The 21,430-nt window shown below is 45.0% G+C and overlaps 8 protein-coding genes across 8 annotated transcripts; 4 read left to right on the top strand and 4 right to left on the bottom strand.

Annotated features, from left to right (window-relative positions):
* Positions 1-1,981: 1,981 nt before the first annotated feature.
* PSV08DRAFT_224076 (RmlC-like cupin domain-containing protein) lies at positions 1,982-3,034 on the bottom strand (the record flags this gene model as incomplete). Its single annotated transcript, XM_014218685.1, has 3 exons — positions 1,982-2,328; positions 2,392-2,826; positions 2,881-3,034. 3 exons carry the CDS (start codon positions 3,032-3,034, stop codon positions 2,024-2,026), a joined length of 894 nt encoding a protein of 297 aa, XP_014074160.1. The 3' UTR covers positions 1,982-2,023.
* A 1,231-nt stretch (positions 3,035-4,265) lies between these two features.
* On the bottom strand, positions 4,266-6,052 carry PSV08DRAFT_224071 (uncharacterized protein; the record flags this gene model as incomplete). The annotated part of the gene is made up of 6 exons (XM_014218684.1): positions 4,266-4,776; positions 4,831-4,986; positions 5,070-5,226; positions 5,297-5,651; positions 5,705-5,908; positions 6,023-6,052. 6 exons carry the CDS (start codon positions 6,050-6,052, stop codon positions 4,266-4,268), a joined length of 1,413 nt encoding a protein of 470 aa, XP_014074159.1.
* A 675-nt stretch (positions 6,053-6,727) lies between these two features.
* PSV08DRAFT_371462 (uncharacterized protein) lies at positions 6,728-8,533 on the top strand (the record flags this gene model as incomplete). Its single annotated transcript, XM_014218683.1, has 5 exons — positions 6,728-6,745; positions 7,050-7,864; positions 7,918-7,983; positions 8,017-8,213; positions 8,262-8,533. 5 exons carry the CDS (start codon positions 6,728-6,730, stop codon positions 8,531-8,533), a joined length of 1,368 nt encoding a protein of 455 aa, XP_014074158.1.
* Positions 8,534-9,065: 532 nt separating this feature from the next.
* On the top strand, positions 9,066-10,827 carry PSV08DRAFT_224068 (carotenoid oxygenase; the record flags this gene model as incomplete). Its single annotated transcript, XM_014218682.1, has 4 exons — positions 9,066-9,266; positions 9,328-9,451; positions 9,510-9,886; positions 9,937-10,827. 4 exons carry the CDS (start codon positions 9,066-9,068, stop codon positions 10,732-10,734), a joined length of 1,500 nt encoding a protein of 499 aa, XP_014074157.1. The 3' UTR covers positions 10,735-10,827.
* Positions 10,828-10,903: 76 nt separating this feature from the next.
* On the bottom strand, positions 10,904-12,755 carry PSV08DRAFT_391146 (cytochrome P450; the record flags this gene model as incomplete). Its single annotated transcript, XM_014218681.1, has 6 exons — positions 10,904-10,958; positions 11,023-11,720; positions 11,826-12,072; positions 12,277-12,388; positions 12,490-12,576; positions 12,623-12,755. The coding sequence occupies 6 exons, from the start codon at positions 12,753-12,755 to the stop codon at positions 10,904-10,906; spliced, it is 1,332 nt and encodes a 443-aa protein (XP_014074156.1).
* A 1,005-nt stretch (positions 12,756-13,760) lies between these two features.
* On the top strand, positions 13,761-14,994 carry PSV08DRAFT_181303 (uncharacterized protein; the record flags this gene model as incomplete). The annotated part of the gene is made up of 7 exons (XM_014218680.1): positions 13,761-13,954; positions 14,099-14,162; positions 14,208-14,302; positions 14,364-14,437; positions 14,458-14,653; positions 14,711-14,784; positions 14,846-14,994. The coding sequence occupies 7 exons, from the start codon at positions 13,761-13,763 to the stop codon at positions 14,992-14,994; spliced, it is 846 nt and encodes a 281-aa protein (XP_014074155.1).
* Positions 14,995-16,890: 1,896 nt separating this feature from the next.
* Positions 16,891-17,372, top strand: PSV08DRAFT_181979 (HotDog domain-containing protein; the record flags this gene model as incomplete). Its single annotated transcript, XM_014218679.2, has 2 exons — positions 16,891-17,197; positions 17,257-17,372. 2 exons carry the CDS (start codon positions 16,891-16,893, stop codon positions 17,370-17,372), a joined length of 423 nt encoding a protein of 140 aa, XP_014074154.2.
* A 1,342-nt stretch (positions 17,373-18,714) lies between these two features.
* Positions 18,715-19,908, bottom strand: PSV08DRAFT_371457 (glycoside hydrolase; the record flags this gene model as incomplete). The annotated part of the gene is made up of 3 exons (XM_014218678.1): positions 18,715-19,263; positions 19,335-19,497; positions 19,553-19,908. 3 exons carry the CDS (start codon positions 19,906-19,908, stop codon positions 18,715-18,717), a joined length of 1,068 nt encoding a protein of 355 aa, XP_014074153.1.
* Positions 19,909-21,430: the final 1,522 nt, after the last annotated feature.

Raw genomic sequence — 21,430 nt, 5'->3', positions numbered from 1 at the left:
GAGTACTCTAGGCCTTAAGGAGGAGTCCTCTAGGGTAGGTAGTATCTGAGTAAAGTTCTGGTGAGCGATAGATCTAGTGCTTGAGTAGGAGGATCTCTTGAGTAGCCAGGGCTCCTGTACTGCGACGATTTTGGCGTCTACTTTAATAGCTAGGTCTAGCGCGCTCTCAGTAGCAGAACTACTTCTATTAACATTTATTTGTAGGATCTTTAACATCCTAGTTAGTAGGGCCTGTCCTAGTAGTCCTAGCTATAAGAATATCGCAGCTAGAGCTATTTGCCGCGTGAGGCTTACTGCAGTTAACGCACTTAAAGATAGTGTGTACGCAGGCTTTGCCTTTTATAGGGCAGGAGTTGCATTTATGTAGGCTAGTGTGGTGAGCCTCACTGCAAATCTGACAGGCTACTCTACTACATCTAGTCTCAAGGTGGCCAAAACCTTGGCATTTAGAGCACTGCTTTAAGTTGTTAATAACTCGTAGCTTCTCTGCTCTCAGGCTCTCTCCGAGAATATAGAGCTTTCCTCTAATAGCCTTTAGAGCCTCCTCTTCAGTTGCGAAGGCGACGCAGGCGGAGCCATAGCTCTGCTGTCCTCTCTTAGCCTCAGGAGTGAGCCAGAAAGGGGTGCCTACTACTTTGAGGCCTTTGTTAAAGGTCTCAATCTCCTCCTTGATTACCTCTAGGCCGTGGTTAGTAGGTAGTCTATGGACGACTACTTTGAACCATGAGGTAATGGGCTGAGCTACCTTGAAGGCTACTAGATCCTTCCAGATACTCTGGTTTTCTAGCAGGTAGTTGGCTGTAAAGGCAGGTGTAGTAGTGACTACCTTATTCCCTTTTGAGGATAGCGTGACTGAGGCGACTACAGGCGATTGCACCCCTCCTTTTAAGGTGAAGGCTTGGTTGAAGGCATTTCTTAGCCTGAGGGCGTCAAAGGCAGCAGGGCCTCCTTGGTTGACTAGGACTAGCTGCCTCTCCTTTAGGCTAGGCTTAGCCTTTTGAGGTGCCTTCTTCTGCACAGTAGTCCACTGTTGCTCCTTATTTGCTGTTGCAGCTGCGGCGTACGATATAGGCTGCGTAGGAGCAGCTGTCTGTCTATTACCCTGCTGGTTTGGTTGTGCAGGGGTAGGTTTGTCGAGGCGGCGAACCTTGTCTCTTAGCTCCTTAGAGACGTTTGAAAGCGAGGAGATCTGATCTCCTAGAATTGCTGCGTTCTTCTTATTAACTCGGCCTGTCTCAGTGTAGTCTCTAAAGACTTCTACTAGGTCGAGCAGGCTAGTCTGCTGTGAGGGGTTGCTTTCAGCTAGACTAGCTGCTTGGACTACTAGGTTTCTAGCTATCTCGAGGGCCTCTTCTACTGTCGTAGCCCTAGGTGTTTTGTTTTGGCTAGCGAAAGGATTCCTTAGTGTTGAGCCAATAAAAGGCGAGAAGTTGCTTCTAGTGCGGGTGTGTGTGGGTCTATTAGGCTCGGCAGGTAGGTCATCTACTGTAGAGGGGGGTGTGCTATCCCTAGGGCGCGAGGATTCCTGAGTCCCTTGGGTTCTTTGTACTTCTACTACGATTGTGTCCATCTCGTCGATCTCCTGAGTGTAGCTAGTAGCGCTCATCTTTGATCTTCTACTAGCCTCTTCTAGGCTAGTAGTAGAGGCTGATCTTTTCTTCTTATTCTGCTCTATACTAGAGCTTCGCTCTATGTCCTGCTGGACTCGAGCTTCTAGATCGCTACCTTCGAGTTCTACCTGATCTCTCTGAGTTGGCATTAATCTAGATGGTCTGTGCGCTGAAAATTTTTCTTGAGGTTTGTAAGATAGCTGTAGGGAGACGAGTACTTTCCTCTACTGCGCGACAGCGCGCTAGATGCACGCTTTAGAAGTAGTTGCAAACGATTTTTTATAAGAGATTTGTATATATTTAGCTAATATTACACCTATTCTAGAAAACTCGAAGTTGGTGTGGTGTTTTGAGCCATTTAGTATTATTTGTAGAGCTGAAATAGAATTCAATTTCACTATGTACGGTTCTAATCAACGAAATGCCAGGGACTCGATATCATCATCACTTGTCCTGTAGAAGCCTAACGACTTCAGCATCGGCTGATCATGACAGATGTACAAATAGACAGTGCCTTTGCTGCTTGCATAATGCTGATATTTGTGCCATGCTGGAATGCAGAATGTGTCACCTTGCTGCCAGGTGTATTCTTTCCCTGCTATCAAAGACTTTCCTCTGCCTTCGATGACATGTACGATTGCTGAAGCAGTTTCTTGAATGGCTTTGGTTGACTTTCCAGCCGATATACGGATAGCAGCTGCGCCTAAAGTGCGACTAACTGTATAGTATATTAGCTTTACTATTCAAAATTCATGAAGCATAATTCGATTGAAAAACATACTTTCAGACCCATCCGACTTCAAGTATCTCTCCATGTTGTAATCTTCGCTTTTGGCGTCTAATAGGGCTTTCATGTGCTCCCATGGAAAGACTATAGGAGAAGTATTGGAGTCGACATCTTTCGCTGGATATCGTGGGTCGGCATAGTGTTCCACAAAATGAACGGGATAATGGACAAAGTTAGGAAGGTCTAAACCATCTAGCCAAATCATCGGTCCAGAGCCGTCTTTGCCATGGTCATGCCAGTTCCAGGTAGGGGTCAGGATAACATCTCCGCGCCGCATCTGGATCCTCTGACCGTGTACAGCAGTAAATCCACCTTCCCCTTCGATAATAAAACGACAGGCAAATGCAGTATGTCGATGCGCTGGCGCTGTTTCGTTTGGCATGACTAGTTGAAGGCCCCCATAAATCGTGTCAGTGGTGTAAGGAGCATCTGTGAGTCGTTAGCGGCACACGCGCTCAATATATGGAGCAACGCAAGAAGTACCTCTGGACGGATTCACAAGCATCAACACTCTGCGTTCGGCCTGTTTTTCGGTAATGAGCTCTCCAGCTTGAAGAAGACTAGGACGGATCTTCTCGTACTCCCACACATGCGGTGTACATTTGGGATTAGGAAGAGGAGGGTTCAGGCGAGTCATCTGTGCCCAGAGAGGCTTTGTATGCAAACCCTCGGCCTTTCTAATCAACTGCTGAGTTACTGTATCGTCTTCGACCCCTTCTTTGGCGTATTCCCGTTGGATCGTCATTATCTTGGTTGAGCTCATTGGGAACTTCAAAAGTGCAATATAGTTGGATGTGTGGAACTGAACTGTGAACAACAGATCATGTTATATCTTCAAAAAACAGACGTGACCCAGATACCCCAGTTATACGATCGGGAACTGTCGGCAACAGCTATTCGGAATCTCCGCGTCTACAGTCATTCAATAAGATACATTTCTTCAAAATTTGTTATCTCAGGGTGATGCAGATTTCAAGCAGAGATTAACTCCCCAGTCGTTCCTCGGGACCTTTGCACAATTGAGTCACGTGACGGAGTGAATCTGCTTATCTCCCCGCTTTTAGTATTTGCTTGCGCAACACCCGAGTTCCGCACTTCGCTTAGAGTATAATGCGAGAACTCCGTTACTTGATGGGACCGGCACAGGAGCCCGGCTACCAGGATGGTACTCGCTGCTACGTAGGTAAAGCTGTATACGATTGTATCAGAAGCTCCCTTGGACGTATCAGCGGGAAAGCCTCAGGCTGCAAAGACACCAGCGTCACAATTGCGTACAACTCGTGCAGTGAACGGAAATCTCATGTAATTAGGAATATAGACAACGTAAAATTGCTTCCAGATCTCTTCGACCAATGAACACGTTTTACTCGATCATTTGCCTATGACGAGATCCATATTGTTTTGGCGATGCAACTGCTAAACCAAAGTGCGTGTTTTACAAACCTATGAACGATATTGTATGCAAATATACGGCCAAACAGCCAATAAAAGATTACCATCATCAACTTAGAAGGCCACTGGCCCACTACTTAACCAGCTATTGGAATACCATCAATTGTAGTGGATTGGACATATCATAAAATCGGTGTGTCCTGAAATGCGAGAAGGAGGTGACTCTCATTTACGGAAACCATTTGATTTCTTCAAACCAAGGCATTGCATATCAGTGTATCTGCATGAAACTTTAAGCTCCATTATATATGTCCTGATTTCCTAGTTCACAAGTACAAAAGTGAATAGATCGCCTCGTTAGCTGCGAAACTTAGCTGTGATATACAAGAACGAAAAGGAACACAAGTAGAATTGTATTCGTATATTAAAAGTATCCTCGTGATGAGCCGACCAACATGAAAAAACAACCAGTTCAATTATAATTTAGCTGCGCGTTCAATCAATTCTCGGATAGATTTGTTCCATACTTCTTCCATGGAACTCTCGGCGTCGTATCCATACGCCCACCATTGTGTGACCGGATCACTCCACTGATTAGCGCTACTAGTAAATGGAAGGCCTGCAACCTCAGCAGACATTGCAGAATCTCTTGCTACTTGCTCCGGGCCATCAGGGAAGTGCCAAATGTATCCATTCACTGTACTAGCGTTTTGCATGTCTCCACACCGTTTCATCCGCTCTTTTTCAAACAATTGCAGGGCAAACGGGAGTTGTTCCAGCGATGTAATTTTGTTAAGAACGACGGCAAGCGCGGCACCGTCTTCCACGGCCATCGCAGCACCTTGTGACATGTAGGGCAGCATAGCATGGGCAGCGTCGCCTACGATGATCAACCGAGACGAAGGCGACGTCCACGTTTGGAGTCGGCGGCCAACTTTTAGAGGCCATTTGAGGCATTCATCGATAAGGGAGATGATCTTTGTGAGCCTGATTACTATTGTGAGAAGCTATTACAACCATATCCTTCCATTGCGCACTTACCTCGGATCCCATCCTTTAAATTCGTTCTGAACATCTTCTTTGAGAAACTTTTTCGCCCAAGTCGCTGGATTTGAACGGTCGATGTGAGACAAGACCATGTTAAATGACTCTCCGCCCGCGATCGCATAAGTCATGACGTGTCGGTCTTCGCCAATCCTGTTAGTCATTAGAATGATCAAATGTTTGCTCAAAGTTTGCGCAGGCGCTGAGTAGCGTTTTTTTCAAGAAGATATACGCACCATATGTTTAAAGCTGGCTTTTCTAATATCGAAGCGAGATCTGGGTCTTCTTTCATTCTTCTAATGAGGACTGTAGCTCTATAGGCTGCAAAGCCGTTAAAATCTGGCTCATTGTTGGTGTCGGGAAATAGTGTTGCCCGTGCCGTTGAGTTGATACCTGTCCAAGTAGCATTAGTATATTCAACTTATCTTGGGTCAGATCAATGCCAGAAGTGAAATTGACCTACCGTCTGCGGCTATGATGAGATCTCCACGGATTCTTTGGCCGCTCTCAAGCACCACTGAGCCTTTGCTCTCTTCGTACTCCTTGACTCTACACCCTAGTTTTACCGACACGCCGAGCTCCAACGCCCGCTGGTACAGTGCCTCATGAAAATGCGCGCGGTGAACCACATAATACGGCACTTCAAAATGGTCTCGGAAATTCTGCCCCAGAGCTGTGTGTCCAATCGTGTTTCCGGTCTCCCATCGACGGAAATATATGCTCTCAGGCTGGACTGCATTCTTGTGCAGGTGCTGAAGTACATTCCAGCGCTGGAGTAGTCGTCCAGAGTTGGGAGGAATCTGAATGCCCGCACCAACCTATAAGAGCGTGAGCAGGCGTGTACTTTCAAGAAAGAAACACTTTTTCTCACCTCTCCGAGCAGGGAAGCCTGCTCCAGTAGCTGGACCGTATGTCCTCGTCTGCTGAGAGCAACGGCAAGTGACAGTCCACATAGTCCTGCACCCACAATCACGACATTCAATTTGACAGTGGCTTGCTGAGGCGATGGCTGGGTATGATTGATTTTGTCGGAAGTTGAGTCTTCGGTGCCCACTCTCTCGAGGAATCGAAGAGCCTGGGACGGGTAGGTTGTTGGCAGATTTACCGTGCGATGGCTTCTTGCAGTCTCTTTACCCTTAATGGACGCTTGTAAGTGGTGTGAATCGCTATTAGAACTTAGACCATTCACTTTTGGTGCATCTACTGTTGCGGCGGACATGTTGTCTAATACTGTTAGATGTTCTGCTGAAACTACAGTCTTGTGTCAAGAAAAGAGGCGAGGTAGATGGTTACCTAGTTCTGGCCTTGAATATGTACGATAGTCGTCGTCTGGACAACAATAAAATATGATTAGACTAGGGTTAAAATGGGAGGATAGTCTCGATCACTAACACCGCTCTGTCCGGGGAGATAAGTTTCTCATCAGCAGTTATCCTTCTCGAGTGATTATAGTAGTTCAGCAGTGAGCAAGACCTATAGATCCGAGACTAGATGCGCATATACGGGCCGTAGGGGAGTTTATCGTAATTCTTAATCTATGCACAACTATTCTAAAATTGCATGCGTCGCGAAACCTATTAGTGCACAATGATCTTGGGGAAGATGCTGAACAACTTTATCGTTATTGACCAGAGGACTAGAGCGGCCTCGCTTGTTGTGTGGTTCACTCTTAACTCCCCGGTGCTCCGGCTTTCTGCACTATAGACCTAACGTATGCTACGAATACCCCGCATGTTTGGGAATGTAGAAATCAACGGGGTACCCTAGGTTCAGCAATCTTATGCAAAGCCAATTTAGAGGTGCTGCAACTCCTCCCTAACAAATGTAGCAAGCTTCTCTTGACCAGCTACTTGAATCCTCACTATCATCTTTTGCATGTGACTACCCATCCAGCATGGCCTCCTCACAGCTCGTTAGAGATGGAGTTGTTCAGACCGTTGTGGCCCACCACCACGGACTGCCTCTCTTGCCACAACCAAGTGACGACTACAGGGATCCGTTGAGACGGCCACGCAAGCTGAAACTAGCCGCCTTTGCTGCCACGGCTTTCTTCAACTTTACGGGAAACTTCTGAAGCTCTGGTCTCTCTGTCGCGACACCAGTACTTCAGGCACAATTTCAAAAGTCGCCTAACCAAGTTCATAGTCTTCTTACTGCTATTGAATCAAACTACGCACACGATTGTAGTCATTTAAGAATGCTTACGCTTCAGACAGCACAATTTTCTCCTTCTGGGCATTGATAACCTCGTCTGGGTGCCGCTGGGTGTCAAGTATGGTAAACGGGCTTCAATAATCCTCGCAACGCTGATGCTCTTCATTGTTCTCATTGCAACAGCCAAGACGACAACTTACAATGGACTGCTGGCTGCAAGATGCTTGTCTGGCTTCGCCGCTGCCGCCGGTGAGTTAAACAGGCGCCCTCTCGTATGGACACTATGGATACTGATAAGGAGATACAGCATCGCCCCTGGCATAGTCTCAGATATCCTTTTTCTTCATCAACGCGCTGCCATGATGTCCGGGCAAGTCAGACCACCATTTCGTATCGCATATACCTTCATACTAAATAGTCGTGTTGATAGTTACACAATTCTCGTGTCCATGGCGACAGCTATAGGTCCACTGGTTGCTGCATTCATAGTACAGTATAGCCCTGGCAGCTGGGTTGACTACGTGTGGGTTTGTGCAGCCTTGGCCGGCGCGAACCTGGTGGCCATTTACCTTCCGTGCCCTGAATCGAACTTCGTCAGACCAGAGGCACTTTCTCGCAGCATTCAACCCGATTCCCACCGTGGAAGAGATCCGGAAGTAGAAAAGGAAACTATTTTCAGAACGGAAACCACCAACCGACATTACATTGACATCGTCCCCAAGCCATGGTTGAGCATATGGGCCAATATCGTCACAATCAATCATGACACCGGATTTATCGCGATCTTCCTTCGTCCTTTGAAGATGCTATTAAGCCCTAGCGTTATGTTTTCCATATTTGTATATGGAACCTCGCTTGCTGCTCAGATTATTCTGATGTACGTTGCCATCTAAAACCTGCCTTTAGACACATGCCCTAACGACGACCCAGTTTCGCTTTTCCAAGTCTGCTCCAATCTCCCCCGTGCCTATTCTCGTCCATTGGAGTAGGTCTTATGTAGATCCCCGCAATCATCGGCTTCTTAGTGAGCTGTTTCATGGGTGGATATGTTGCTGACCTGATCACCGCAGCTGTAATCAGGCGGCATGATGGAGCTGTATATTCAGAGCAGCGGCTTATATCCCTTATTTCCGGGGGATTCGTTGCGCCAGCCGGGTGCATTGTAGTCGCTTTTGCATGCTCGGAAAAGCTGCACTGGGTTGCTATTGCTTTCGGCTTCGGAATGGGTAAATCGCTCTCTTGTCCCCGGTCAGCTATTACTGACATAATAGCAGTATCGTTCGGGACTGTTTACGCACCAAATATCGTGATCACCTATGTGGCTGAGGGTTATCAAACATTTGCTACTGAAAGCCTGGTGACTATCAACATTTTCAAGATCCTGGTCGCCTTCTTATTTTTATTTACTGCCACTGATTGGATTGCTGCGCAGGGATGGGTGCAGGTTTACAAGATTATGATTATGTTAGTTTCAACGGGTACCCTGTTGGCAATACCCGTTTTATTTCTTTGGGTCAAAGTTGAGAAGAGAGTACAAGCACCGTAACATCAACGGCTAGATTTAGCTAGAAAAGCCGAAAACCAAAATTGCTTGCCAGGATGTTGAAGAAAACACGATGCGCGCTTATGTTAATCATGCGCTGATGTTTACCAATGAATTGAATGTCCAAGTCAAATATGCCCCGTTTTGCAGTTATTAGATCGAATGCCTCACCGGATACGCAATTATGTCATCCAAATGCTCGAGACATTCTACAGCCAAGAATATGACTTTGAAACTCTGATTTTAGGACCACAATTTCAGGAGCATGGACACGCCGGTAAGGATTCCGGTATCGGGGCTTGGTTTCTGGTGATGGTTTTCAATCTGGTACTAAATTTGCCACTAGTGGGCCGGAAGTGCCGGGGAGTTAGAACCGTCGGGCTGCCACATGAACACGTCTGGTTCAGCCGCTGGACCAACGCTTGGTTTTGGACCTGGGTACATTCAACCAGATCCATCGCTGGATGCTAGTATAAGGGAACGTCAGAACTACTCACATCTTCCTTTGCATATGTGAACCCAGTCTCAACCAAGAATGTCAGATCAATCCCGAGCAAGTAGAGTTGGCAACATGTTCCCTCAGAAGCCCCAGTTTTCAGGGTTTATGAAGCCATGTAGATTCGAAGGAGAGATCCAGAATCTCGAGGTATGGGGCGAGATACCTCATGAGATACACGGAACATTCTACCGGGTCATGCCAGACCCACAGTTTCCCCCCTTCGCCGAGAACGATCCGGTAAGCGAAAGCCATGGTTATCTGTTCGGTTGCTCTATCGCCACTAATCCGTTCAACCTAGTGGTTCAACGGGGATGGCAACGTCAGCGCTTTTCGGATCAAAGACGGACGTTGTCACTTCAAGCAAAGATATGTAGTGACGGAAAAGTTTGCTAGAGAAAGAGAGGCTCAACGTGCCCTAATAGGTAAACATGCTCCTTTTCCTATTTCGGCCAGAATATCTGACTTGTTCTTGTATTTCAGGGACATATCGTAACAAGTACACTGATGCCGTTGAATTCAAAGTGCGAAGTACAGCAAATACTAACATTGTCTTCTTCAATGGCCGTCTCTTGGCATGCAAAGAAGACTCTCCTCCATATTCACTCGATCCAGTGACACTCGAGACTATCGGGTTGGAATTATTCAATGGGCAACTGCCTTGCTTAACCTTCACTGCGCATCCGAAACTCGACGAAGAGACAAACGAGCTAATATGCTTTGGGTACGAAGCGAAGGGCGACGGCACCCCGGACGTCTGCTATTTCACCATCGATGCTCAGGGCAAATTTACCCAAACCGTGTGGCTTGTTGCTCCTGTGGTTGCTATGATTCATGACTTTGCTTTTACAAAGAACTGGGTCTGAAATGCCCCCTTCTGCTGAGTGTTTGAAATGCTGACACAACCAAGGTACTGTTCCCAATCATTCCACAGACCTGTGAACTTGAAAGAATGAAGCAAGGTGGCGAACATTGGCAGTGGGATCCAAATATCCCATTCTATCTCGGCGTCCTACCTCGCCATGGCGCGTTGGGATCTGATGTGAAGTGGTTTCGCGCTCCAAACGCCTTCCCCGGACATACTGTCAACGCCTATGAGGACGATTTGGGAAACATTGTATTTGACCTTCCTTTGACCAACAAAAATGCCTTTTTCTGGTGGCCCGATGCCAATGGAAATGCGCCCCAGCCCGAGCAGATTGCCGCAGAACTCGTTCGCTTCACGTTTGATCCAAAGTCCACTGACCTTGATCTTCCAAAACCTTTGGTCATTGGTCACGAAGACTGTGAGTTTCCACGTATCGACGATCGATTTTTTGGTAAGATGCATAGCCATGCCTTTATGGATATTATGGACCCAAACCTGGGAACCGATTTCGCAGCAATTGCACCAGTCATGGGAGGGGGTTACCCACCATATAATTCAATTGGACATCTCGACTACAGTACAATGCGCATGGAAAAATACTTCCCCGGTCGGACTCACCTTGTTCAAGAACCTGTTTACATTGCGAGGCATCACGCCAGTGAGGGTGATGGCTGGATAATGGCGCTGGTAAACAATTACTCCACCATGTCGAGCGAGTTACATATTGTTAGCACCAGACAGTTTGAAAAAGCACAGGCTATTATATATCTTCCTCTTCGCTTAAGGGCTGGACTGCACGGTAATTGGGTCAATGGTCAAGATATTCGATGTTCAAAATAATTTCTTCCATGATTCATGTTTAGCACAATAGGTCGAAAGACCAAGCACCGCATTACATAGTCACGCAATCAGATTTATCCACACTGTTATTAACAAAGTGTCAGAGTTTGTTGAATATAATTTGCTTGTCATTTCCATCTGCATCGAGACAATCCGCTGCTAGGTTTTTTCACTCTTTATCGATCAGGACTATGCGTCCAGCACTACGTGGAACAATCTTGCACCTGAAGCAAAGGTTAGCTACATGAATTTATATAGTGTAATTTATAAACTAGAATAAAATCTTACTTGAAAGGCGCTGGCATAGCTGCTAGTCCTCCTGCCATAGCATCTCGATCAATTTCAATCAAGTTAACACTCCTATCTTCCGCTGTGCTGATATTAAGTGCCCACAAAACACGTGCTATCGCAATTAAGAGTGTGTTTTCTGCGACATAAACTACTGGGCAGATGCGGTGCCCAGAATCAAATCCATAAAACCCCCAATTCTTGGTTGAAGCAGCATTCAAAGCCTCTAGTAGGCTGATATCTGGATCCTGTCTTTCTGAGCGGAAGGTCCTGGGATCCTCAAAGTCCTGAGGATTGTGACTCGCTGACCAGACGGCGACCACAATGGAGGCTCCAGCAAGAATAGGATATCCGCGGTATGTGTCTTCTGCGACAGCTGCATGGAGTATAGCTCCATTGATTGCAGTAGGCAACCCCCTCACTAGTTCCTTGGCTGTGCAACGGATGTATTTCAGAGATATGAGATGTTCACCAGATGGTAACTTTGAGAGGCCAAATACCTTATCAATCTCAGCTTGAGCGGCTTTCTGGAGCTCTGGAAACAATACCATAGCTTTGAAAATCCTTTGGAGAGTGTATCGAGTAGTATCCGCTCCTCCGAATGCAATGCCTACAATGTAGACAGCCGCATGGTCAATCAAGAGCTCTATTTTCGATTTCGAAGCCTCTATGTTGGTGGCAAAACATGGAAGTCGGCTCTAAAGGCTTCTTTTGTAGGATTTCTCAAAAATTCTTTTCTCGTTCTCATATGCAGCTAAAGCTTCCTTCGCCCATTGATTCATTGCGCGAGGTATTAGATTCACGGACGGCTTTAATGAAGGGTACCAGTCCAGAATTTTGGACTTGATGATACACTGGAAGAATCCATGTGAGTTTTCTAGCATCTCGTGGGTTAAAGGATCTGTGGTATTGGGCAAACGAAACCCATAGGCGATAATTGTAGCCATGCTTTCCGTCATTCGGCCCACATGGAGAACAAAGTTTTCCATGTCAGTGTGTATTTGGGTTAGCATCTGGAGTATTTCCAATTCTTGGTAAGGAAGGTTTTTCCTGTTAGATAATGAATTGATTGGCTAACTATTATAGTAGGAGCGCGAGTATATATAGGTGAAATATTTGGTGGCTGGGCCCAGCCACCCAAAAATTTTACCTTCACCTTTCACATTTAACATTTAACATTTCCTTGCGACAGTAAGGTTGAGGTCCATGTGTTAGAGTTTGCGCTCTACATGCCATAGATCATCACAACCTCACATAATGATTCTGGAATTATCAAATAACCCGCGGACCCATAGCTCAGATCTGTCTGCATAGTTAGAGCCTCTCAAGTCAACAAGACCATGAATGACCTGGCCATCCGCCAGACCTTAATCGTTGACTGCCCTAATTTTAACGGGAATATCGGTCCATCTAGTAAGTGAAGATATCAGCTAAATTGCATTAACCTACGGTGCCTTGGTTGCTTACATTGTTTTGCCCATTTCTCATATTGCAAATGAATGTTCCTCTTTGGGATTTGGTGCAAGTTGCCAACGAATGGAAGTGCCGGTGGGCCTTTGCGGTCAACAAATGTTGCGTTTGGTGTGAGATTAGAACGCACCTGGTGGGTAGTCTTTAGGTCTAGAACCTATCTTCAAAAAGCGATAGAGAACAACCACAAGAGAGATGACAAGCCCAAGATTAGTTGGGGCTCTTCTAGAGGCTTCGCTTACTAGTTGTTGTAGTAGCGCCATACTGGTATCCAAATACCAAGAAAGAGATTCTATTACCAACTCAGCTCATTCAGTATCATGAATCATTGCATCACCAATAAATATTTATTGGGTTCTGGAGAATAACATTCCCATTGGTGATAACATGGCATAGCGTTTTCTGAATAGTGTTGTTCCGTGTAAACTTCAGCAGACTCCCGACTCGGGCCGAGTGAGTACTGTCAGCTTCGAAGGTTGGCCTGACGCTCATCGGGAAGAATAGTCCTCATTTATATCCAGGCAATGATTTTGGTTATTCTGCACTTTCGCCAAGCTCTCGTGATAATCGACATTGCTATCCTAGATTGCAGTTTCTGGACGATATTTCCGCCGGTTCAATGGATTCACTTCATGGCTGCAATTGACAGCTACTCAATCCCCAATCAGTCGTTGCGTCTACTACAGCGAGGAATAATCCGAAATGCTTTGCAAAAACAAGCTCCTTTCAGAAATACAGCAATGCGCTGCTACTGTCAAAGACGTTGGCTCCCGGCTTCCTTCTATCGTGGTGAATTGGCGACTTGTCGAGAGCATGGCTGCACTCAAAGGATTTGAAGCTGCCATAATCAATGTCCTCACCGGCCGAAAATACAACACCGCTCCATTACCTGTTGAAAGAAATACATCCATGAACCAATAATTACTTTCCTGGCTGCTGCTATTTGCTTAAACTGTGCAGGGATCATGCTCAACTATTGATTATGAGCTCGCTTCTGGTATCCGTCGAACCCCGCGAAGAATTTGATGTAAACCCAACACCTATCAGGGAACCCAATGTCAAATCTGCAGAACTATTCCCACCTCAAGATATTCACAATAGAGCCTCTTCGCTGTATCGTCGAGCGGTGACAAACATTCATAAAACATCAGACAACCAATTTATTCATATTCATGACAAGTAAAATGGGCAAAATGCAGGATTAGCTCCTTTGCTAACTATAAAATCGAGGGAGTTTTGATCCCGGTCCTACTATTGCTGCACTTGGGATGCCTAAGGACTTGCCAGAGATCACTGCTCTACCAGAATCTTACAAACCGTGTATCGGGATATGTTCAGGCCGTACGGCGACTGACCTTGAAACGCTGTTAAATGAAGATGCGAAACAAGCCTGCATTATTGTGTGGAAACGAGAGGATTTTCTCATCAGCGAACATGGACGCGCAAATGCAAACTCAGCCTTGTACGAACTTCATCAAATGGAGTTTGCTGGGCAGGCAGCCAGCTGGTGGCCATCGACTGGAAATACATCACTTTGAAGACCGCTGGCTGGATTGAAAGTTGTAAACCTAACACCTGTGATATCAGGACCTTCTATCTCACGTAGCCTGGCTGAGTTGGGCGCCAGTGTAACAAGAACGCGAGGTAGACACGATCATCTGCGCCACGGGGTATGTATAATTTACTAGCAGCTGTAAAGGACACACATTGACCAGGAAATCATCAGCTTCGATACATCATTCATGCCGCCTTCCAAAGTGCTCTTTAATGGCAAAAATCTCCAAGACAACTTCCGTGGCGACATCAAGGGGTACTCAGGTCTTACATATATCGTATGCAACAGCTGTCGTAACCTATCAATATATTGACAGACGTGTCTCAGTTATCCTCCACCTAGCTGAAGTTCCTAATTATTTTTGTTTTCTTGGCGCATATGGGTCATTGGGTTAGTCTTATTGCAATCAGCTTACGAAAAGGAGTCATTAAACATCATAGGACATGGTTCTGTTCAACCAATTATCGAACACGTTACAGAGCACGTGCTTCAAATAATTGAGAGAGCACGGAAAAATAGCGTGAAGAGGTTATCTGTCAAGAGATCAGTTTCTGAAGACTTTACCCGCTATCCAGATGAGTACCTAAAACTGACGGGTTGGTCCGGGTGAGCAATTGATACCCACAATATCCTCTCCGATTCAAATCATAACTTCCATAATAGTCCCTGTAACTCATGGTCCCGCAATGGCAAGATCTCGAATAAACCAGTACTTTGGCCCGGATCTCCAATCCACTGTAAGTTCTTACTTTCACACCAGCCACCAGAATGTTTACTTTTTACTATATTTCACATCAGTACTCACCGTCCTTCAATGCCCAAGATTCGAAAATTTCGATTTTGAATATCTTGATGGAAACTCATACTCGTTCTTGCGAGATAGATTTGATATGCGAGAAGTAGACGGCGTGAGTGACAAAAGACCCAAATGCGTTATTACCAGCTGACACTACTGCAGCGAGACCTGACATGGTTACACAGGCTTGCTAGATGGTGAGGACACTCGGCAAGGTCCATTTGCAATGAATGTGAAGGATGGTAGTGGCAAGTTTATTGGTGTCAAAAACATGTGCTAGCGAAAATTTGACTTTGAAGCATCTAACTCGCATACGGTTGGTTACCATATTCAAAGATTTGTAGGTGATGTGTTCTTTCTTAGTGCTTCAAGTTCCCGCGCTGGTCCGGTGGTTTGGGTTGCGAGCATACCCAGCTCGGCCCGAAATAGCTTTGAGGGGCACTGGGCTGACTCGGGCTTGCGTACTAGTAGTACCAGCGCGACAACCTCGGCTTGATCGCGAGATTGGTTTCACACGGCAACGGTTACGTGACCATGTCATCCCACTGCATTTTTATACGTCACATGCTTTAACACGACGAGTTCGATTTCTCGAAACTCATTATCCTAATTGGATTACATCCAATATTTACAAAGAAGGACTCCGTCTAGAACAAATGTTTCCAAAGTCAGCGAAAGGGCAATTACCATTCGATATAACTATTGCAGTTGGCTCCGGCCTTTCGGGAACGTTTTTGTGAAACAAAATTTCGGGATTTATTAGAACTAGTCATACAGGTATTCAAATCAGCAACCGCGCGCGCCCATTCTTAGCTCCACCCATCGAAACCGTCACGCGTCCACACAAGCAAATCGCTACACAGTCCGTAACGCCGTCAAGTCTATCTCCAGCCTATCGAACACCTAGCGCTTTACTATAAAACTAAAGCACTATACCTATCTACGCCTTGCTATTACTAGACTAAAACCTCTCTAAAAACTCCTTCTACTAATTAGTTAGACGTTTAGCTTTCGAAGCCTCTTTAATATAGACAATATCGCGGTATAGTAACTATATAGTGTCTACCTTTAGCCCTTCTAGGTTAATAGCTATAATACTTAAACCTGCTAAGTAGATTTTGCACGCGTCTAAGTTACTTACGAGTATATGCTCGCTAATCCGCCAGATCCCTCGCAGCTCAACTATACTAGTAGAGTCTGCGCTAGCTTCTAATCTGCAGAATCTCTCTCTTATCTACCTATATATCTCTTCGTGGATATTATTAGACAGATAGTTATAGAAGGCTATTATAGGTTTAATAGACGTAGGGGACTTAATTAGCACTAAATAGCTTAAAAACGACGGGAGCCGCGAGAGGAAGTTCAACATAGTAGTAATAGGAGATTAGGTTTGGATAGGCTTATGCCGTTAATAAGATATTAGGTTCGGATAGGCTTGTGCCGTTAATAAGATATCGAGTTCTAATAGATTCGTGCCTTTAATAAGATGCGATATAGCGAATATATAGGTATAGGAGCGCTTTACACAATATGTTCTTATTGCAACTATAGTTCATTGTCTCATCACAACCGTAGTTCGCTGTTCTACTGCCTTCGTCGCAACCGTAGTTCGCTCGGCTACTACCTTCGTCGTAACCGCATTTTAGTTATCGTACCTAATAGAGATTTGTTTATTTAACATATACCCGTTAAGAGGCTTTAGTAGTAATACTAACCTATTTTTTAGGGTTTAACAAGGTCTCGCAGAGGTCCACCTAAATCCTTTTATTACGTACTTTGACTATAAAGTTAATTTTTTTAATACCTAATTCTAGCAGGTTAGGGTGTGGCCTGCTATTCTTTTCTAAGATAATTAATCTGATACGCTATATAGCAAACAGAGTGAAAAATGTCAAGCGATAACTATTGCAGATCCGAAAGAAAGAATTCAAGAGTACATTGATCGCTACCAAAAGGACAAGACCTATACCGCAAGATATAATAATCCTTAATATTTCCTATCTATTATCTAATTGGCTGTAATAACTAGGGCCATGAAGCAACATTGATGAGTGTGATGCACGTAATATCTGCTTCGCGAAATGATGTAGAAGGCAAGGGAAATGAAGCAGAAGCAACTTTCGAGCTTGAAGTCATACCCCAATTGTGCAATCCCATGAATAATATGCATGGTGGCGCGATGGCTTTGCTGGTAGATATGACTACAACTATGGCTGGAGCTCCTATCTCACGACAAGGTTGGTGGGAGTTTGGCGGGGTCTCTCGAACTTTGAGTGTCACCTACGTTCGCCCAGCTCTTTTGGGTACTACCGTGGCTGTGACATGTGTTCTTAGGAGCGTCAGCTCAAGGCTGTGTAAGTTCGTCTCGTTTCTAGATCATTCGATTCGTTTTACAGAGCTAACTTTTGACGAGCGGTCACTCAATTCATAGCGAGAGACAAGGTAACTGGAAAACTGCTCGCACTTGCTGAGCATGGCAAAAGTGCACTTGTTGCGCAAGTTCATCCAGAAAAGGCGGGCCGTCTGTGAAGCAATGCACACCACTTGGGTTCTTTCACCTATGATTTGTAGCCACAAAGTTTTGACTTTTTAAAGAATATGTCAGATTTTCCAAGTAGCGAATTCATCTATATTCAGTATGTACTCTGAACCGAAGATATTATTGCTCGAAACGTCCAAAAATTCAAGATCTATGGAGGTTTAATATGCTTCAGGTATCTCCAACAAAGCTAGAAGCAGCCATAGTTTCACATTCAGGAGTCTCAGATATAGTTGTCGTTGGAGCGAGGGTGTAAGTGGTATCACGAGTTTTGAATTATATTCGTAATGTGTGCTGACATGAATATAGGGATGATAAAGAATATTCTCATGCATTTTTCGTCAACAAGGATGAGGTCATCACTGCTAAAAGTGTTTCTGGGGTTGCAGAACATATATTCGCAAAGCAAAAATGGCTTTCTGGGCGTGTGGTATTTGTGAATGAGCTACCAAAGACACCAAGCGGAAAAGTCATGAAACACCGGTTGACTGATTTACCTAAAGAATTTGACAAGCTCTAGCCCTGAATTTGGAAACATATTTTTCAATGACATATTAAGTTGTGGGTCGTGTTGTAGGATATCGTTTCGAACAGTACGTAAGAACTGGGAGGTCATTTTGGCTTCGATAAACAATATCCGCTACCCTAATCCCAGATCGTCACCTGCTCCTCGATTGACAAGCTCTGCAATGCCCTACCCAGCGTTGGATCTCTATTTCACAGGCTACCCTACAGAAATCACCTTGCCCTTTACGGGGTACCTTGTGAGAACCTTTTCTATCTCTGATGAGTCCTACTAATTGGGTACTTCTTTTGGCTTCGTCTCTCACAAATTTGAGAACTTCGCTAAAGTCATATTATTCTCTAATGATAAATGCAGGTTGAGTTCCAGATACCAGAAGGACTACCTCACAAGCAAAGGGTTCTCGGAGATGTGAGAAAGACAAGAGCAGATCAGTAGTGATTAAAAAGGCCCGAAAGATAGACTCATTTCTATCACCTATGACAAATGCAGAAATTCAAATGTACAAAACATCACTTTCTTGACATACAGGCTCTGAGTAGGCCCCTAAGATCGCTAAGTGTAAGACAGATCGGCCAACAGCCAATAAGAATTTTTGAAAACGTATTGATAGCTGTTTGAAAGCGAGTCTGCTATTTGTCTTATGTTATGCAACCGCATTATAAGTGTTATATCTATCTACAAACTATAGTTAACTATTAGACCTGGAGCAACAGAACTCTTTGTTGATCGACAACTAGTTGCCTATTTACCTGCTACTAGGAGAAAATATTGAACTTGGATATTCCAATCACATTATTCATTATAACTCAATACAGGGTGCCTGTCCAGTCCTGCGCAGCTCCAGACGAGGTAGCAGCATTGATGGGGCCAGCCAAGTTAACTCCAGAATTAGTGTAAATACCAAATGGATCACCACTGTCCTGTTTGGGATCGTAATTACAGTTGCCAGTGGATGGGGGCAGAAGCTGCCAGTACAGGTGAGGCAGACCAATAGAGTTCATATTGGCCACCTCAGAGACAAATGCTTCCTTCTGATCATACTTTTGAGAGTCAATGCCCCATTCTTCAAGATAGACCTTTTTCCCATTAGCTTGTTTGATCCAGTTGGGCATGTTGGCGCTCCACTGGCCAGGCACACTAGCGCAGCGGTGAATGGAAATGGCGTCAATGGCATCGCATTGAGTGACAGCAGGGAGAAAGGTGCATCCGTGCGAAATGTCCCCGCCTAAGCCACCAGTAGAGATCAGGATACGGCTCTCGAGTCCTGCCTTGCGCATGTGTCTAGCACGGCCACACATCCAGCTGGCAGGGTCACCATTTTGGCATTGACTGGGTCCAGGTGTCATGGGTTCGTTCTGCAGCGCGAGATTTACGTCAGGAAAACTGGAGCTTATCGGATTCAGAAGACTTGGTTGGGTGAATTTACCTGAATATTGAAGCTGAAAATGGCCTGAGGCCAGTTCTTCCAGACTTTCCCAGAGTATACGCCCTTGTAGTCGAGAATGTACGACAGACGAGCGTCATATGCGTCGAAGGCTTCTTGCTTCTGATAGAAATAACCAGCGCCCCAACGAGCCCAATAGGCGTCCCTTGACGATGTTAGGGGGTTGTGATCTTGATTAACATGTGAATAAATCAACTTACTTCCTATAGTCACCGATCAGGGAGTTCGCATCGTGAGGAGAGATGACAGCTTTTATGTTCTTCCCAGACAACTTTACTAGAAGCTTATCCAGCTCATCCAAAGTTTGATTGTTGTATTTTCCAATAGTGGTTTCCAATTGTGGGATATCCTTGACAAGTTGGCTTCCTTTGTTACAGCCCTTGTTAGCCTGGTTGACCCAGAGCCTGACAACCTTAACGTTGTAGGATGACAGGGTCTGGATATAGGCATCCTGAGCAGAGTCTGACATGGCTTGCAGGAAATAATTATTAGTACCAGACCATGAACCGGAATTGGCCTCTGTGAGTTGAGAGAAGGTGGCGAAAGCTAGCCACATTATGGCAAACAAATCCTTCATGCTTTCAATTTGTCGCAAGAACAGGTGAGAGGGTAGATTACTCTTTAAAGATGGTGTAGTTTGTTCTATCTGATCCAGAGGAGACTTGATGAAATTTATAGTTAACAAGAGGGAACCTGTTTTACACTTAATGTGTGCTTAGAAATTACTCACAAAGTTTGAACACGCACATAGAACATTCAATCCGGCCTCAGGAAATTAATACGAGATGGGATAGTTGTAGACTAACGACTTTGAAGTTCAACTCCGACCAACATGAATCGAAGGTCAGACTTCTTCGCTGACCAGCCAATCGTTACTACATGGGTCACGAAGATCTGGGGCTCAGTAAGTAGCTGGGCTTCTGATACTGTACTAGACTAGACTAGGGTGTAGTGTAGGGGGCTGTGAATAGTACCGGTGCTTTGCCTACTTTAGGCGCTCAGAAACGTTTGCAAATTTGCATCAAGACTAGGCTAAGACGTAAATTGCATTCCGTGCTAGATACCTATTTCCCATCCGCCCTCCCAGTTCCGATGCACTGGTGCCAAGACACCAGTGCGCTAATTTTAGCTCTCATATCGTGTTGGGTTCCACCCTACGTAGTACTATCTCGTTTTGAGGGGTATCCAGTGTGCTACGTTGCACATTGCAACCCATTGCTTGCATGTTTTGTAAATCTCTAACATTTGGGGATATTTTGCTCTTCATGTTTGCTCCTGTGATATTTGCAAAGGATAAATCCCGACTTCTTTTCCCATAAGGGTTAGTTGGTTTATCTAGGACTTCAAGTTGTGGCGCACTGACCACATGCGAGCAATGGTACCCCGCTTTCCCTTTACAGCTTTGGCCCGGGTCCTTTTCTTAGCAAGCCAAACTTGTCACCAACATCAGGACTCTCTTTATAATTATGCTAATTATTAACGTTTTGATTGCATAGTAGCCCCTCGTGGTACCGCCATAGGGACAAGGTCTGTCACAGTTCTGCAGTATGCTGCAATCCCTCTGTCTGCCGGAGCAGGTGCGGGGTATTTAATATTAACACAACCAAATGATAGCTCGATACCATGTAAATTCTGCTGCATATTATGTTTTCTGTGTCTCATTCTGCAGTTCACTCGTACTAAATGAGGTCTAGCAAACTGTAGATGGTTATGCGTTATTATTATTATTATTCCATTATAGTCCTGTATCAGCCGTTGGCTATGTAGGACTTTGGCCGACGGCCGTTCTATCTAACTAGTTACAATTTGATACTTTGTGCTGTATTGCGTGACTGTGGTGCTTCGGCCTATATCTAGCTAAGCTGTTGCTAGCTTTCTAGACGCCTGGTGCTTAAGAGCAGTTTGGTAACAGGGAGAGATGTAGGGCAGCTAGGCTTCCTTCCAGCGAGCTCTCTTAGGGAGAAGGAAATAGTGCTAAATATTTCAAATTTTTAACTATTCTTTTTTTTTTCCTTTTTTTTTTTTTTCCTCTTTTGTTATTGTTTTTCTTATTTTTCTTTCTAGCCTTCTTGGCCGAG

The sequence above is a fragment of the Bipolaris maydis genome (assembly GCF_028858645.1).
Source record: "Bipolaris maydis strain C4 unplaced genomic scaffold PSV08scaffold_8, whole genome shotgun sequence".
NCBI lineage: Eukaryota > Fungi > Ascomycota > Dothideomycetes > Pleosporales > Pleosporaceae > Bipolaris > Bipolaris maydis.
This window is presented reverse-complemented; position numbering and strand designations above follow the sequence as displayed.